Source organism: Vanellus vanellus, assembly GCF_965231255.1.
Source record: "Vanellus vanellus genome assembly, chromosome: 21".
Taxonomy (NCBI): Eukaryota; Metazoa; Chordata; class Aves; order Charadriiformes; family Charadriidae; genus Vanellus; species Vanellus vanellus.
The window spans coordinates 2,855,272-2,873,928 of NC_138926.1; the positions used below are offsets into that span (position 1 = coordinate 2,855,272).

Here is an 18,657-nt window from a genome sequence, read left to right on the forward strand (position 1 = left end):
CCACCTTGCCCTGGTCTGCAGCGGATGCTTTTGCTCGTACCTGCAGAAGGGTGGGAAAAGCAGGAGCTACAGCTGGGAGGGATCCCAGGGGTGCAAAGTTCAGGCTGGGATGCGTCAGAGATTGCAGCAGATATGGGGCCTCTGCTAAACTAGTCCGGGCTCTGGCTTTTTCAGCTATTTCCTAATCTTGGGGCAAGGACCTCAGAGAGGTCCCTGATGTTCCCACCTCTCACCCTCGGAGGGTTCCCCAGTGCTCCTTCCTATTCCTGGTCAAGCCTTTTCCAGTCCTCCCTGAAAGGGAAATCCCATTTCTCTCAGCGTTACGTCAAATAACCGGTGTCAGCTGTATAATGACATTGTTTTTCTTTGCCTTGCAGCCGGAGGACGTTGTCGGGATGGCAAACTTCAAGGGTCACGCGCTTCCAGGCAGTTTCTTCCTGCTCTTCGGGCTCTGGTGGTCTGTGAAATACCCGCTGCAGTATCTCAGCCAAAAAGCAAATAAGAAATCCCACAGGACTTATTGTTTCCAGCGTGTGGATGCCATCGAAGGGGGAATCAAAATCATCTTTGCTGTAATAGGTAAGGGTTATATCTGACTAGCTATGCTGGTAACTTCCCAGCCTGTAGCGATAGCTGTACTGGAGCCCTTACTCCAGAGAAACTGGTCCAGACATGGAAGGATGTGTTATAGAATCATAGAATTGCTGAGGTTGGAAGGGACCTTTAAGGTCATCAAGTCCAACCATTAACCTACCCTGACAAAAACCACTTCTAAACCATGTCCCTAAGTACCGCATCTACGCTCTTTTTAAATACCTCCAGGGGTGGCGAATCCACCCCCTCCCTGGGCAGCCTCTTCCAATGTTTGATAACCCTTTCAGTGAAAAAATGTTTCCTAATAGCCAATCTAAACCTCGCCTGGCATAACTTGAACCCATTTCCTCTCGTCCTATCACTTGTCACCAGGGAGGTCATCCCCCGCTTTCAGGCAGTTGTAGAGGGTGATAAGGTCTCCCCTCAGCCTCCTCTTCTCCAGGCTAAACAACCCTAGTTCCCTCCGTCGTTCCTCATAAGATTTGTCCTCCAGACCCCTCACCAGCTTTGTAGCTCTTCTCTGGACACACTCCAACACCTCAATGTCCTTCTTGTAGTGAGGGGCCCAAAACTGAACGCAGTACTCGAGGTGGGGCCTCACCAGTGCCGAGTACAGGGGGGCAATCACTTCCCTAGTCCTGCCGGCCACACTGTTCTTGATACAGGACAGGATGCTGTTGGCCTTCTTGGCCACGTGGGTACACTGCCGGCTCATATTCAGCTGTCTGTCCACCAACACCCCCCGGTCCTTCTCCGCTGGGCAGCTTTCCAGCCACTCCGCCCCAATCCTGTAGCACTGCATGGGGTTGTTGTGACCCAAGTGCAGGACCTGGCACTTGGCCTTGTTGAACCTCATACCATTGGCCACGGCCTATCAGTCCAGCCTGTCCAGATCCCTCTGTAGAGCCATCCTACCCTCAGGCAGATCAACACGCCCACCTAGCTTAGTGTCATCTGTGAACTTACTGAGGGTGCATTCGATCCCCTCATCAAGATCATTGATGTCTTTGATGTTCATCTTCTTGTGATCTCTAATAGAGTTTGATGTGAAAAGACCAAGTCTCGTAGCCCTTTCCCAAAGCTGAGCTGCCATTAATACAGGATTTTTATATCCAGTCCTTTCCCCCTAATGCTTCAGAACCCTCCCACTCCCGCAGCAATGAGTAGCATCAACCATCTCATTGCGTATAAACCATCAGAAACGACATGCTCTTGCGTGTCCACGCAGGGATGCTGGCGGAGCAGTTCGTCCCGGACGGTCCGCACATGTACCTCTACAGCGGGGAGAACCACGACTGGGTGAAGCTGATGAACTGGCAGCACACCACCATGTACCTCTTCTACGGCCTCTCCGGGGTGGTGGACGTCTTCACCTACATCTCCCAGGTGGTGCCGCGGGGTCTGGACCGCCTCATGCTGTCCGTGGCTGTGTTCGTCGAAGGTCGGTAGAAGGTGGCGCTTAATTCAGGGAGGGATGTTGGAGGGTGAGTCAGAGAGGGACCAACATTTTCCAGCCGGAGATATCGCTCTGAACGCCCCTGAAGGTAGGACACATAGTAGGTGATATATTACTGAAGGGTGGTCTGTAGCAAGATGGGAAATGCAGGCATCAATAGGTCCTGGCTTCCCCTGGTTTGGGATTTCTGGGGTGACAGCAGTACAAAGCAGCAGGCTGAGTTTCCTCGTTATGATAAATGGCGGGTGGACGCCACATTTATCTTATATCTACAGAGCTGTTTGCGTGCCCCACGTTGTCCCCCGAGAGCCATTAATTGCAATGCAGGCACCATCATCCTCATCTGCTTGCGTTGCACGTGGCAAATTCAAGTGACTTATTCTGGCTTCAGCACATCATGAATATCATTTTGTCTTCAGGCTGTCTTGTGAGTCGCCAGCCAGGATTTCAGACCCCTCTTGGAAAAGACAATAGGAAATGAAGGTCTTGCTTTTATAGAAAACCCCTTAATGAGGGCACATCTCTTGCTATTTTCCCTTCCCTGACACCCCTGGTTTTTGAAGCAGCAGCGGGGGCAGCTCAACAGGCACAGTTTGGTGTGAAAGAAAAGGAAACTTATCATTTCCAGCTCCTAAGAAAATGGTGAGGTTTAGCGATAGAAAAGCAGGAGGCAGCAGAAGCCTGGCTAGGAGCAGACAGTGATCTGAAGAGGTGACAGCACCAAGATGGGAAGAAAACCACCCTTCTGTTGTCCTCTGCCTTTGGTCCCCATCTTGCCCCGATCCTCCTTGCCCCAGGGTTGGGCATCTCATCCCTCCAGGATGGTGGGATATTAGGAGACCTGGTGGGATGATGCTATGTGGAGTCCCTTGTTTTCACGGTGACCCGTCTCAGTCCACCAACCGGGCAGGTGATTTACTCCACCAGGGCTTTGTGGTCATGGCTGGTGTCGTTAATTCTACTCTAAGGGCGGTACATATCTTGGCAGGTTGTCTCTTTTATTATCACGTCCTTCACCGCCCCATGCTGGATCAGCATATCCACTCCCTGCTGCTCATCGCCATCTTTTCAGGGGCCTGCAGCATCATGCTGGAGGTCTTCCTCCGCGACAACATTGTCCTGGAGATGTTCAGAGCCAGTGTCACCATCGTCCAGGGAACGTGGTTCTGGCAGGTCAGTTCTGCCTTCTCTTGTGGAGCAGAGCACAGAGGTAGGAGAGCAATGGGGCGAAGAGGAGAAGAAGCTGTACATCACGTATCAATCGCGCGTCTCCGAAGGATAATTTTGCCGAGCTCGCTTCATAAATAGATCATAACCCAGGATGAAAATTTACTCATCACAGGTCATCTCCGATGACTGCTCCTGCTGAAAGAGCTGTTTGTCTTGGCTTATTGCTTCTCTGGGGGGAACAGCAAAAGCGAGCGCTCGCAGCGAGCGAGCAACATTCCGCAGTATCTAACGACCAAGTACTAATTGCTTAATGTGTCTAATGCACCCCGCAGCACTCCCTCTGGTTTAGCGGAAAGATGCAAACCCCACCGAGCAATAAAATGGCTGAGTAAAAATACGGCCAGCTGCTTGCCTTGGTAGTAGTTGGAGAAGCAAAGAAATTTTGGGAGGTAACCACTCCCAAAATTAGGCTGCCAAAAAGAAATGTGAGTTGCCCTCCTCTGTCCCAGCCCCAGGGGCTGCTGTGCCAACTCCAGATCGGAGGTTGGAAACTGTGCTGAGCTCACAAAAATATAAACTGTGGAGTTTTTGCAGGACAGCTAGGACTCTGCACTGCAGAGGGACAATTGCGCTTGGATATTGTACAGAAAAAAGAGGGAGACCGCAGGCACAGACTTGCTTTGTGTGGCCTCTCGTTGCAAAGCGGGACTTCACTGAGACCAGAACTGCCTCAGCAAAAATCCACTGTCCTGGTCAGGGCTCAAGTCCCTCGGTCACCACGTGGATCGTGGTGATAACCAAGATGGACAGAGGGGTGCTGGAGTCCTTCAATACCTTGATTCTTTTTTTTTTCTCCCGAGGTAATAAATTGCTTGTTCCACCCAGATCGGTGTCGTGCTGTTCCGGCCATGGGGAGGTCCGGTGTGGGATGAGGAGGACCACAGCAACATCATGTTCCTCACCATGTGCTTCTTCTGGCACTGGGCAGCCGCCGTGGCCATCCTGGCTATAAACTACACCCTCGCTTACTGGTACGGCTGGGGCATGAATTTGGGCAGGAGCATGGTGGGCAGACAGGGATGGGGACAACTGGAGTGAGATGCAGATGTTCTCCAGCCGATCCCGGAGTACAAAGTCACAGCTGAATAAGCAGCCCCTGACCGCTGCAAGTTTTAGGGCACGGCGGCAAGCGAGCGCGTTATTTGTTGAGTGCACAGAATGCAAAATCATGTCAGCGAGCATTAAACACGGAGAAGTCAAATAATCGAGCCCCCGAAGCTGCTGCTGGAAGTCATGCCGCTTTTTTTTTTTTCTCTGCACCGGGAGCTGGAAGTCAAACTTTAATTCGATAGAGAAAACAAAGCATGACCAGGACCCCCTGACACGTTGTCCCCTCCCCTGCGAGGATTTCAAAGTGGTGACGGTCACCGAGTTATTAAATGTACAACACCACTGTCTGATGGCTAAAACGTCGCCAGCCGCAGCTACACCTTCTCCAAGGAGATGGGAAGGGGACATTATCCCACTATCAAGGGTGCTCCGACAGCTGACGAGGCTCTAAGGGGTGCTGCATGGTTTGCCGAGACATGGGCTACAGAAGGGATGGTCCAGTCTGTGCAAGCAGATACTTTATACAGAATAAAAGGCCCCCAAACAGCGTTTTAGGACCTCTATAATAGTTTCTCCCCTGAGCAGTTTGGTGAAGGGCGCTAGTTTTGGGGGGGGGGTTGCTAACAGTGGTTTATTGCTCATGTGTTCCAGCTGCATCCAGAGGTGCCGGAGAGGCAGCGGAGAGCCCTACATCAATCTCGGAGTCCGGCAGCAAAAGTGCGACACGGGCTCCCAAGCCGCCTTCTTGAATGGATCTGACGAAGAGTGAAGAGGGGGCGATCTCCTTCTCCAAATACGCGAAGAATCCGTTTACTAGAAGAAAAAAATAAATTTAAATCTAATGAAATATTTATGTTTTGAGAGAGCAAAGAGAGGGGCCACCGTTCTGCTGCTGGGAAGCACTTTGAGCTCACGGGTGGTAGCTGCCCTCCATCCGTACCCGCATATCGCCCTCTCTGAAATGAGCACTGTTTGCAGTGATTTTTAGCAACAAAATTAAGTGCAGAAATTCAACAGGACGAGATCGCTTCGTCCTACGGGTTCCCAGGCGTGTTTCCGTAGTGATGGACAGCATCCTTTGGCCAGCTGACTTTTCCAAGCGCCTGGAGGCTTTGACCTGCCGTGATTGAAGTCAAGGAAACCTCCAGGAGGAGGTCACGTACCTCCGGACCGAGGCATCATCCCAAGGAGGTGGAGTAAAAGAGCGTTAAATGCGAGATTATGTCAAATTTGCAACATCATGGCTTGATTGTGCACAATACTTGAACTAAAGAGGGGTTTTGTTAATAGTTTTCATGTTCACTTAAAGGCTGAAAGAGCGCATAAATGCGAAATAAAAATCTTCACTGAGCTGATATCCTTAAATTTAAGTCTGATAAATTATAGAGTGTGTAATAACAGCTTAGACAAATCCATCCCTCAGACCTGTAAAGCCTGAAGGGCTGTAAGATGCACAGCTAAGCAGCAGGGATTCATAAAACGTCCCCGTTTTCCATTGAAAATAAACTCTTCAGCTTGGAAAGTGGGATGAAACGGACACACGTGTTGTTTTTAGCCTGCCCGTGCCAGCTAATTTATCGCGAAAAGTGACTGGAAATGTCACCTCCTAGATAGGAGGAAAATGTGCCAAAATGTACTGGGATTAAATAAATGAATGAATAAATAAATAAATAAATAATATAAAATAAAGACCAGCGCAAGCGGAATTGCAACTGTTCGTGTCTCAGACCCTGGGGCTGGAAGGATGCTCTGCACGGGCGTCTTCTCGCTGCTGCGGTGACGGGGTGAGATGGATGGCAGCTGATTTTTGTGCTCGTGTTCATGCCCGAAGAGTAAAAAGCAGCGCTGAGCAGGTCCCGGCGTTTGCGACGGCGTGCTCCCACCCGGGGAAATCGGCAACGCTCACCTTTTAACACCCCTTCCCCTTGCGCAAAGGGCTTCTTGCAGACTAAGGGGGCTGTAGCTTGGATTTTATTGCTTATTAACAGTGCTGTAAAGACTAACTGGCTTTTAAAGACTAACTGGCTTTCCTTGAATGCCAGCTTTCCTGTATTTCCACCACCGAGATGGTTTATTTTGCAGGGCTGGATAGCGGGAGCTGCAAACAGGCTTGGTGTGAAGAGGGTTAAGCAGCGGAGCAATACCTCTCCCTAAATCCATCTGATAAACGCCGCGCAATTAGGTCGCGCGAGTTGTAACCGCTGAACACGGGGAGCGTTTTGCAGACACTTTTTTTTTTTTTTTTCCCCCTCTGCCAAATGGGGTGGTTTTTCTAAACCGCCCAAATTCCTCTTGCTGCGACGATGAGCCGCAGCCCGGGGAAGAGCGATTTGCCGGCTGCCGCCTCCACGCGCGCAGAGAAAACCCTCTTTGCAAGCCGACAAACCGCGTTACCTGGAGGGCTGCAGGACTCAAACCGAGCTTAATTGGCGCTCTGAATTATTTCTGGTCTGCTCTGCATTCTTTTCTTTGGGGAAAAAAAGACCAAACATCACTATTCCCATTAAATAGCCGCACGAGGGCAGCACCGGGTGGCAGAGCCGTGGAGGAACCCACTCCGGTCTGGCTGAGGTCACGGTCACCTTGCGGCCACCTTCCTCTTTTGCCGCCCCAAAAAGTCAGAGGTTATTTCCACCCGAGGGCAGGCAGATTAAAGCTGACCTCGGTTTTTAAAAGCACTCCTTGCTTTTCAAGGTGGGAGAGGGTCGATTTAATTCCTCACGGCTCCCTTCGCTGCCGTCTCCTTTCACCCCGAGTTTTTCTTTGTCCCCTGTCACCGCGTGGCCACAAAACGCTTTTCCCCTCCATAGCACTCGGTGTCTGGAATGGTTTCTGTCTGCCTCATTAATTCCCCTCTCCTACAAACATCCCCGGACTTTTCAGTATAGCGCTGGCTAATTTGTTTTCCAACGCGGAAGCACATTCTTTCCCGAGGTATGAAGGTCAGCAAAGGAGGAGAGATACAGCCTGCGATTAAGTAAGCAAATACAGGTGCTGTTCATTTCTGCGTGAGAATTAAGGATTTTCATTTCAGCTAAAAACCCACATTCGCAAATTGCCTGGGTACCCAAACACGGGCATGAAGATTGCTGGGGGCACAGGAGTTGGTCCAGAGATGGTTTATCATGTAGTGATGTGCAATCATAACCCATCTTCGTATTTATTGCTTTAGGTGATAGATATATCAGGACAGTCCGAAACCGAGCATGGCTTTTAACACAACCTTAGTATCAACCAGTAGACCTGGATTATGTTTTTCACTGTATAAATTGAATTATCAGCGTCTTTGTACTGGACCCGTTGGCTGTGCAGCTGGAGTGGACCAGGGGTATATTTGTAGCTGTACCCACAGCTGGCTTTGCAAGGACCGCGCTGCCCTGGACAATGTCTCGGGGTGGGTTTTGTCTTGTCTAACTGCAGCCTGATGTTGTTGGATGGTGATGACCAAGGATGGGGGCTGCCCTGCCCAGCCCAGGCAAGGAAGGAGCTGCTGAGCATCCCAATGGTGGCACCTAACCTCCTCTTACGGAGGAACCCAGCCAACAACCCCCCCCCCCCCCCCGAAATGCAGCCAAATAGCTTGGCAGCTGGCTCTTCCTCCAGCTAGAAAGACAGGAGCCCATCCCCAAGCCGCCGATTGCTCGGGCAGAGATAGGATCTGCCGCTGCCGCCCTTCGGGGCCACGTTTATGTAAGGCTGAAGTGATGGTGTAGGCAGCAGAACAAGCCCTGCCTGTGCTCGTACCACCTGCTTCACCTCCTCTGTTGCCTGTTTATGAGAGCCGGTGTTAGCATTCGTCATAATAACAATAATAATACTTTGCACTTCCCGAACCACCATCCATCTGCAGCGCTCGGGCTGCTGGCAAACCTTTAATTAGATTGTGCCTCCCACCACCCCCAGGAAGCAGGCAAACATTATCACATTTTTTCATTAGCACCGAGGCTGATGATGAACCTTCAGGGAGAGGATGTTGCAGTTACAGCTGAGAAAAAAAAAAAAAAAAAAAAAGAAAAAGAAGAAAAAAACCATATAATAAATCAAATTCAGTTCAAGGTTTGAGCTTGAGAACATCAGAGGGGCTGGAGGGGGTCGCACATAGATCCGCCTCCCCGGGAGGAAGTGGAAGGCAGGCATCTGCTGGTACAATCCCATAATACTCCACCGTGCCTCAGCGGTTTGCAGCTCAGGAACTGTAATGGAGTTGTATCCGTTCGTGCCTGCAGTGATTTTAGCAAACGCGGTGTGGGAGTGACACGCTCTGTGATTTGGAGGGGGGGGGGGGGAGGGAGGGCAAAGAACGTGCTGTCCTTTCCCCGGGTGTCCCCTCATGGGGCTGTTGTTCCCAACCACTTGTCACAGTTTCACCCTCATTTTTATCGTGGGGTTGGTTTGAAAAGGCTGGAGAACCCTTTTCCTCAACCATTTCATACACCTATAACTTTTTCCGCTGTCTGATTGGCAGCTGCTTGAATACGAGTCGCCTTTTTCACAGAAACCTTTCTCCGTGTGCTTTATTCTTTTGTGGTCCTTTAAGCCCCGTGGGAAAAGGCACCTCCAGCCTCTGAGCAGATAGGTTTCAGCTGGACCTCGTTCCCTCCCCTCTTCCTCCAGCTGCTGCCCTCCCAGCTCACATTTTCCCCACTTTCTCCAAGGATTTGGCTCGTCCTGCTTGGGAAGCGGCTTTGGGCTAAGCTGCCCTTTGGGGTGGTGGTTTGCCGAGCTGGGCGGTTGCAGAAAGAGCTGCGAAGAGGTCCCTGACGGTGCTGCTGTTCTTTTTTTCCGGCAAGAAAGGTATTTTCTGTATATTTTTAGGGGTTGGTCCATAAAGAAGAGCTGCTATGAGGGTTGTGTTTCTCTCTGTGCTTGAGCGTGGTAGCAAGCTCCTGGACCGTTAGCTTGGGTGAAGTTTTTGGAAGCCCCTCTGCTCCTTGGGGGTTTCCCTGATGTTACAGGACCCTTTTGCGTGTGTGCTCAGCCTTCTGCTACACGTTTTGGAGGTGAGCAGTGATGGGTGTACGCAGCAGCGCAGCTGCAGCGTTCTTTTTCCTTCCTTCCTCCTCCTTGCTACTGCTGGTATGGAGATAATGGGGTTAAAAGAGCTCCTGGCTATGGCTTGGTGGTTTTTACGGCTGTGCTGGAGAACAGCCCATCGCCCTGGGGAGGGTTGTGCAGGCTGGTTTGCTTCCATGCTATTCCAGCCTCAGGGCTTCCCTGGGGTGCGGGCTCACGTGTGTTGGTCTCGGCAGGGCTGGGCACGGCTTGTCCTGCGCCCGCGCTTGGGGTGGTTTTGGTGGCACGAGGAGTTATGTGCGTGTGGTTGCCACCTGGAGAAGTACCGTGTTGGGAATGCGGGGAGTGGTTGTTAGTGGTCCTCAGCTGGTGGGAGGCTTGGGTGGTGCTCCTGAGCATGTTTTTGCACCATCAACTCGGTGCTTCGGTGGGAGATGGGGACGCCAGGGTGGCCCGTGGTATTTGTTTGCCTTGAGGCACTTGTGTTGCTCATCTATGCAGCCGGCAAGGTGCTAAGGCTGGGCCGACAGATTGGGGGTGGCCTTGTGTCTGTGGGTGCTTGGTGTTGGGCAGCGTCTGGTATTGGATAGGTAAAAAGGAGTGGAAACAGGCTGCTGTGTCCTGCCAACCCATGTTTTTTTTGGGGGGAGAGGGCCATCACCCCCCTCCTCTTGGCTGCTATGGGCTGGGAGATGGAGCGCACAAGGGCTCCGCTCTGGTTTGCGAGCTCCTGGCCCAAAATCTCCTGTCTATAGGCACCTTTTGTAAGGCCAGACCCCCCAAAAGGATTATCGTGTAGCTGGCAGCCCAGTTTGGAGATTTCAGAGCCCTTCCAGCAGAGACTGGCCACGTCGGGCGATACTGTACCCATGTCTCCTCTTGGCTCCTTCCCCAGTCAACCAAAAACCCCAACATAATAACTGAATATACACGGTTGCCATGGGAACGGGGATTGGCCGCTCATCCTGATTTTTGTGGCAAACTCTGGGAGGAATTGTATTTATTTTTTTTTTTCCTTTAATAACAGACAGGAGGTGTCCCAGGTTGTGAAAGCCGGTTGACTCAGCGCGCGTTGAAATGGCCCACAGGATGTTCGGCTCTAAACATCCTGTCTGAGGGCCACCTCCCCGTGGTGGCTTCTCCCTTTATCTGCCTCTTCTGAGTAATAACCGCTCCTTGCTGCCACATCTGGAGAGGGAGAAGGACAGGCAGGAGTCGCAGGTAAACTCTCTTAGCCATAGAGAGAAATACGTTGGTGAGCAGCTGTACATGGGATGGAGGTGGCTTCCTGAGCTTGCGAAGAAGGCAAGGCAAAGGTTTAGGGTGACAACAGCCACCGATAGGGCTGGTGGAAGTGGTGCTGATGGAGGCAGTCTGCTGGCAATTTGTGGCTTTAGCTTTTCTCAGGGGAGTTATCAGGTTTTGGAGGTGCATCATGGCAGAGGAGTGGCAGGAGAGGGAGCTTGTGCCTCTTCTGTTGGGTGAGGGCAGTTGGCACAAGAGAGATGTGCCTGGGTAGCAAGGATGGAGGAGGATCCACAAAGAGAATACTCTCCAGATGTGCATGGCCAGGTGCATTCAGGCTGGCTGTCCTGGGCTGATGGTCACACCCATGGGTGCTTGTAGGGGATGGTCATGTGTCCGCATGGACAGCATCTTCCTGGTAGCATCGATCCCCCTGCATCAGCGGGAACAAGCCCCTGCCTGGAGCCAAAACCATCAATGCTGATGGACCTGGAGCTGCGCCGGCTCCAGGAGGAGAGCCTGGAAATCGGGTAGAAATGCCATCCTTCCCGAGCCGAGCCTGGGGAAGATGCGAGCAGTCAGCGCGAGGCCCCGTAAGGAGAGCAGGCAGCTCCCGTATGGCTATTAAGCAAAAGCATCGCAGCCTGGAAACTGCGGAGGGAGAAGGGCAGCTCAGGTAATAACTTCTGACTGCAGCCATATTTCAAGTCCTCCGACAGACAAAGTAGCTCGCAGGAAAAATAAATAACCCGGGTGCCTCTCCTCAATGGGTGCGCTCTTCCCTGGCTGCGGCTCACTTGGAGCTTAATCAGCTTTTATGCGAGCGTGGACCCAAATGCTGGGGCTGGGGGAAGCCGGTGGGTGAGAGGTATCAGTTCTGGGCTCGGTGGGCTGGTGGAGGGGCTGTGTGGATGGGGGGGTGCGTGTTTTGCTGTGCATTGAGTACCTGAGCTGTGCAAGTGGACTGTTGCTTTGGAAACACGTCTGGTTTCTCTGCTAAATGGTGGCTGTTTTCTAAAAGAAGGTGGTTTTGGTTGGTGGGCTTTGTTTGTTTTTTTTTTTTTTTTGAGTGGGTTACATCCAAGCTTCTGCTTGACAGAAAGGTGGGTTTGGGACATCTTGGCTAAGTCAGAGATGCCCCAGGATATGGGATGGCTGAAGAGCTGGGTCTGGGTGGTGGGAAGCAAAGAGGACTTGTGACAACTACCAAAAGCCTTGCTGAATTGGGCTGCTGAGAGGTTACAAAGCAAAAGGGTCCCCAGCACCAAGAAGAAGAGGAAGAGTGAGGCTGCGCTGCTGGGGAGAGGGATGGTTGGAGTAGGAGATGCCGGGGACAGCTCTGAATCGGAGTGGTTTGGAGGCTGCTGGAACGGAAGGTGAAGAGGGAATGCCCGCTGGATGTGGGGTGATAAATGCCTGGGTTAAAGCTGGATGCTGTTGTGACTTGGAATTGCAGGTGGGAGGATGTGTCGGTTGTCATTTCTGATGCCTGGGCATTGGGATGTCTCTGCTCTCCTCCAGTTAAGCATGTCAAGTTAACGCTCCTGCTGTGTGACTTGATCAGGGTATGCTCCTGACTCCAGCTTCAAGCTGTTGCCCTTGTAGCCACAGTACCAGTAGGACAATGGTAAAATTTGGTTATGCATCATGCAATTGTGCGCTGCTTAAATGTGCTCTAATCTCGTTTGTTCTTAGTTACTTCAGCGTATGGATGTCTGTGCAGGGAAGATACATGCCCTGGACCGGGTGTCCAGGCTGTAATGAGGAAAGACATGGGGCATGAGCCGTGTCATCCCAACGCAGGCATCCAAAACAGAGCAGAAAGCCATCACCATCCCAAAACCAGCTCCTGGGATGGGGTGTCTCTCCCCTACCTGAAAGGCTCTTTAGTAACTTCCCTCCTAAAAGGAAACCTTGACACGGTGTAAACAGTTCGAGCCTTTCCCGGGTTACCCGTGTCCTGGAGATGCAGTGGATGATGATAGTCTCTCAACCCAAACGCCACGCTTGCCCACGCAGGGCTGAGCCAGTTCGACCGACTCCAGTTCTGCAGCCAAAACCCAACCGGGGACGTCTTGCAGAGCTCTCCCTCACCTAAGGCACTTGCCACGCCACATCCTCCCCTTATTTTGTGGTGCCTAATTACTTTCTAGTGTGGGAGGACTCGAAAAACGTGCTGGAGTTGTTCATCCAGCCTCTGCAATTTGCTTTGGTATTTATAAACACGGCGAGGATGTGATTTGTGATGCAAGGGCAAGTCAGTGTGGTAGCTTCAGGATGAGTAATGCCTTCTTCCATGCACATCTGAGCTGCAGAAAAGGACCAGAAAGCCTGGGAGGAGGGAAAGAGAGAGACCTCCTTAGGTGGTAGATGCATACAGAGAGCAAGGAGAGAGGTCTTGCTGGAGGAAACAAGACCGTCCCAAGGTAGCATCAGAAGCTCGCTGCTGCAAGCGTTTAGATCGTTACTTATTCCCTTCTGTGCTTGCTGTTCTGTTTTTTATTTTTTTCAACAGTTTGAGTATGGGCCTAAATACTTTGCAGGATATAACGTTGCACTGCCGTACCGTTGCTCCTCTCCATCCTTGCTGGTACTTGGCGGCGTTGGTCTGGCTTAGCGCGAAGGCAATTTTCATGCCTTTAAGTCTTCAAGCTCTTCCTACTGGAGATGAAATCTCTTTCCCTTGTGTCAAATCACTGCTCGTGTGCTACACAAAGGTTGTGGGGAATATGCATGAGGCTCCTTTTGGAAATGGTGATGGTTCCTGGGTTGCCGCCGCCTCCTGTTGCACAGCCCAGCAAAGCCTTGACTGGCTGGAGCTGCCGATTCACGCCCTGGTAATTAGCTAGTTTGGAGGGAGTTTATGTTCCAAGGAAATAATTATCACGTTGCTTTTTATTAGCAAAAACTTTGTTATGGTTCCTCTCCTGATAGCATGTAGCTGTTAGTACTTTCTTGGGCACTGATGCGTTTTTTCTCTGGCGTGATGAAGTCCTGATGATTGCCCTGCGTGCAACCACACAGATATCTATGTACACATATATCTACAGTGGCCCGAGGTGGCAGCTTTCCCAAGGTGGTGTCACATCTCTGGGACTACCTGTTTACAGCTGATTGGCAAAGCTGTGCGCACCCGCTCTGTTGGGATGCAGCTCCCCGAGGACACTGAGCAAGCGAGCAGCCCGACATCTCTCTTGGGGGTGATTTGAGTCAGTCCCTAGGCACTGTTTGTCCTTGCAGGTCCAGCAAGCGAGCCCGATGCCAACAAGTTTCCTCGGCAGCGCCCTCCGGGGCACCTTCTTCTTCATTTTTGGTCTCTGGTGGTCTGTGCGGTACCCCCTGAAATACCTCAGGCGGAAAGCCAACGCCGAGAGCCAGCCAAGCTATGGGGTCCAGCGCATGGAAGTCTTTGAAGGGGCGGTCAAAGCTTTCTTTGCTCTAGCAGGTAAGAGATGATGATGAGTCTCTGCTTTAACATCTGCTGGCACTGCGGCCGCTCTCTCCCACGAGAGCTGGGGCTGTTTGTAGTGGGAAACGGCTGTGGGAGGGCTTGGGGATGTGCTGGTGGCATGCTCTGTGATGGGACCTTGGTAGGGTTCCTCTGGGCAAATACGACTTCACCATTGCAAAGAAAGCTTTCCTACAAGCTTGTCCTTTCCACTCTCTGCCCAGGGATACTGGTGGAGCAGTTTATTCCTTCCGGTCCTCACCTGCAGCTGTACAGCCCCAAGACACACAGCTGGACCGACCTCACCCACTGGCACTACACCACCATGTACCTCTTCTTCCTCCTCTCCGGCATCGTGGACATCTCGCACTCCTCGCTCAAGCTGCCGCTTGGCTTAGATCGGCTCTCGCTGTCCGTGGCTCTGTTCATCGAAGGTAAATCGCACGCAGTGTCCGGTAGAGTAGGGAATACGGGACAGGGGCAGCACTGGGAAGGTCACCCATGTGCGGCAGCCCAAAATCCCTGGGCTGTTTTGAGGCTGGCGAGGTATTGTGCAAGCAACCGGAGCTGGAGGGTGTGCAGATGTGCAATGGCACCCCCTCCCTATTCTTTTCCAAATATGAACCTGGCCTTGGCAGGGTGCCCCAGGTACGTAGGGGGCACGAAGCCCTAGGGATGTGTGCTTCTCCTGGTGACAAGCAGCTGGCTCTCCCTGGAGTTACAAAAAGGCGGTGTCCCCCTGCCTCGGTTGGGTGCACAGCAGGACAAACCCTGATACAAAACTCCCCACCGCCTTCCGAGTCGAAGGTCCCCATGAGGTGATTCTGCCCCTCTATTCTACTCTGGTGAGAACCCACCTGGAGTACTGCTTCCAGCTCTGGAGCCCCCAACAGCAGAAGGACACGGAGCTGTTGGAGCGGGGCCAGAGGAGGCCCCGGAGATGCTGGGAGGGCTGGAGCCCCTCTGCTGGGAGGACAGGCTGGGAGAGTTGGGGGGGTTCAGCCTGGAGAAGAGAAGGCTCCGGGGAGACCTTAGAGCCCCTTCCAGTGCCTAAAGGGGCTCCAGGAGAGCTGGGGAGGGACTTTTTACAAGGCCACGTAGTGATAGGACGAGGGTAAATGGCTTCAAACTGGTAGAGGGGAGATTTAGAGTAGATATCAAGAAGAAATTTTTCACTTTGAGGGCTGTGAGCCCCTGGCGCAGGTTGCCCCGAGCAGCTGTGGCTGCCCCATCCCTTGAGGTGCTCAAGGCCAGGTTGGACGGGGCTTGGAGCAACCTGGGCTGGTGGGAGGTGTCCCTGCCCAGGGCAGGGGCTTGGAACTGGATGATTTTTAAGACCCTTCCAACCCAAACCATTCTGTGATTCTATGATCACCGTGCTCCTCCTGACAGCCCTGGCCAGGGATCCCCACGGTTACGGGGGCTACTCTGCGGGCAGAGCAGATCCCGGCGCTGGGGGCTGCATGGTCCTCGCAGAGTGAGGGTGATGACAGTAGGCTGTTTGCCCTTTGGCTCTTCCCAACAGGCAGATCACAGCAGGACCTGGAGCATAGTCTCAGTTTTCAGATGTGTGTTTGTTGTGTGGGTTTTTTTGGTTTGGTTTGGGTTTTTTTTTTGTTTGTTTGTTTTGTTTTTTGTTTTTTTTTAAAAAAACACCCAAATCTCAGAGCATCCTTTTCTAATGCAGTGTGAATCTTGGCAGGTTTGCTCTTCTGTTTCTATGACTACAGCGATGGTGCACTGGACCGCCACCTCCATTCCCTGCTGGCCATGGCTATCTTTGCTGGAGCCCTCTGTGCCCTCCTAGAGGTGTTTCTCCGAGACCACATCATCCTGGAGACCTTCAGGACCAGCTCCTTCCTTCTCCAGGGCTCTTGGCTTTGGCAGGTCAGTGTGCATCCAGTGCTCTCCTCCGAGCAGTGGGCTTCGCAGCCAGGAAGGCAAGCGGAGGGGGGCTGCTCTGCCCTTAATGGCGTGTCTGTAAGGGTTAAACTTCTAAGCTGGTTGGAATATCTTAGTAAATAAGAGGAGGGAAAGTGCCAGAGCCGCCCTCGTAGAGATATGCGCATTTAATGTATGCAGCACGGGCAAACCTGCATGATAAATGGAAATTAGACCCCACGAGCGTGGGAAACCACAATCATGAGGTTTGTATTCTTTTTATTACGTCCAATTTTTTTCCCTCTATGTGTTCCAAGTAACTGGAAATATCTGGAAACCTCTCACAATCACCCAGCTTTGGGTCTAGGGAGAAATGCACAGCCTGGCAATGCAGCCTTTGGGTCGTCAGCTTTCTCTGGGGATGCTGGGCTGCGCTGTGAGCCCTAAGGCTTGTCCTCAGAGCATCCCTCTCCTCCTGAAACATCCCCCCCCGTGTCAATGTGGGGAGGCAAGTGTGCTTGGGGGTGCTGGGGGCAATGGTCCGGGTGTTACTTGGGATTATCGTGCCTCTAGTCCATAGCCAGCTGCCGCAGCGTGGCTAAAATCAGGAGGAAAAGAGAGGAGGGATGCGCTAACACCTGACATGTGCCGGTGCATAACATCTCTTGTGTCTGCGACCAGATTGGGTTCGTGCTCTTCCCTCCGTGGGGAGGACCGGGCTGGGATCAGACCGACCGCAGCAACTTCGTGTTCCTCACCATGTGTTTCTGCTGGCACTACGCGGGCGCGCTCGCCGTCTTGGCAGCAAACTCTGCTGCATCTCGCTGGTACGTGGGGGAGGGGGGTCCCGGCACCGTGCACGAGCTGGGATGGTCAAGAGCAACACCTAGACCCGATGCTATGCTGGGAAACCCAGCCACCGGCATCTCATGGGATAAGAAAAGCGGGTGTCCAAGCATGGATGAGTCCATGGCTTGGCTGGAAAGGGTGGGTTTGGTGCCACCGCGGAGCAGACCGTCCTTCGCATCCTTCCTGAGTGGGTTGGGGGTGTGCTGATGGCTCTCGCTGCCCACAGATTCCTGACCAGTGTCACTGTCCCTCCCATAGCTGCAACGAGTCCTGCCAGCTGAAATTCGGGGACATCGACGTGGAACTGGACTGCGGCATGTGCATCCGCAAAGGCAACAAGAGCTCCAGCGGCGCCCTGCTGCCGGAGAGCGCCTCGGATGACAAATGAGGCCATGGAAACATCTTTCCCGCTGTGGCTTAGCGCTCTTGAGATGAAGTTTTTAATTAGTCTTGATAAACTATGCTGGCACTTGATGGTGGAGCATCAGAAGTGGGAGGCGGGACCCTGAAGGCAGAACGCGGCAGGAGATGCGAAGCCTTTCCCATGCATCCCTTTGGCGGTAGCAAGAGCAAACCGGGCTCGTCTGAGAGGCAGGTTTTTAATTTTCCATGCTGCATCTGGGGCTGTGAACTGCAGGACTGGTTTGCTGGTGGAGTCCAACTGGTGTTGCCGATCTGGCTATTTTTTTAATGTTATTTTCGCTTCTGCTCCTGCAGAAGGGAGCCAATCCAGCGTTTGAAGCTCCTGGTGGCTGTTGCTCACTCTGGTGTTAATTGGAGGGTGTTTTGTACAAAGCTTAATGTGCACAGAGTATACGTGATCACCAATAAAGTACTTCAACAAACCACCTCGATGGATCTCTTCAATACGATGCCTTGAGATTGAAGGTTAAGGTGATGTCTGGCCTCAAAACAGTTTGGGGAGGGGGATGAAATATCAGAGGGAGGGGAATGTGTGTGGCTTTAATGTGGCCAAACCTGCCTGGAGAAAGGGCTGATGGCCAGGGATGGGGTTTTTCCCCGTTAGCACTGGCACGTAGCTGCTCTCTTGCATGTTTTTCATCAGAAGCTCAGGATGATGTGGATAGGCGAGGCAGCCTGTTTGCAACGGGTTTTGGCATGCCTGGGAGATGGGGTGTTTTTGCCGGGCAGGGTTCAGCTTAGGGAGAGGCCCTGGAAGCGAGGTGGTGGCTTCAGCCGGTCCGGGCTGGGCGTACGGATGCTCCTGGTGAGTCTCCGAGAGCCGGGCTGTGCGGCGATCTCGGAGCAGGTATGGCTTTTCTTCTCCTCTGACAGCTTTATTCCCTCCCTGGAGCTGGTCAGAAACAAACCTGTCCCTTCTTGGTGTCCAGGGCTGTGTGTTTGGTTTTGGTTTTTTTTTCCCCTTTGGGCCTTTCATTTGGTTTGCAGCAGAATAGCACAGGGAGATGCTTCCTGCCATCAAGATCAAAACCTACTTTAAAAGATGTCATTAAACAGGATTAGTGGAAGAACAGCAAGTCCATCAGAAAGTTCATCATCAACATTTTAAATATGTGTGCCGTGTCCTTCGCTAAGGGCTGGGCTAGTTGAACAGGGGAGCACAAACAGGGTTGTTATTATCTTCTAATGCCTTTGCTGTACTGCTCTCGGACGTACCAGAGACAGCTCAGTCTAAACGCATCACTGCCGGTCTGCACAACTCCAGAAACTCAAGCAAGCGTCGGGAGGAAAGAAAAAAATCCTCCCTGGCTCAAAGCAGTTGCAATCCCCAGTGCCACGGGAGGTCCCTGGAAGAGTGAGCACTTCATATTTTATTTTATTTTATATTTTCTCCCTTTGGAGCAGGGCTGGAAGGAGAGCAACGCTTCGTGCTGCTGGCGGCTGTCAAGAAAAGGACCTTGAGGAGCAA

The 18,657-nt window shown here is 52.2% G+C and overlaps 1 protein-coding gene across 1 annotated transcript; it reads left to right on the forward strand.

The window, feature by feature from the left end:
- Window positions 1-395: 395 nt before the first annotated feature.
- On the forward strand, window positions 396-17,154 carry TMEM45B (transmembrane protein 45B; the record flags this gene model as incomplete). The annotated part of the gene is made up of 9 exons (XM_082493898.1): window positions 396-579; window positions 1,823-2,035; window positions 3,039-3,223; window positions 4,106-4,285; window positions 13,829-14,033; window positions 14,261-14,470; window positions 15,739-15,923; window positions 16,599-16,744; window positions 17,025-17,154. 9 exons carry the CDS (start codon window positions 396-398, stop codon window positions 17,152-17,154), a joined length of 1,638 nt encoding a protein of 545 aa, XP_082350024.1.
- Window positions 17,155-18,657: the final 1,503 nt, after the last annotated feature.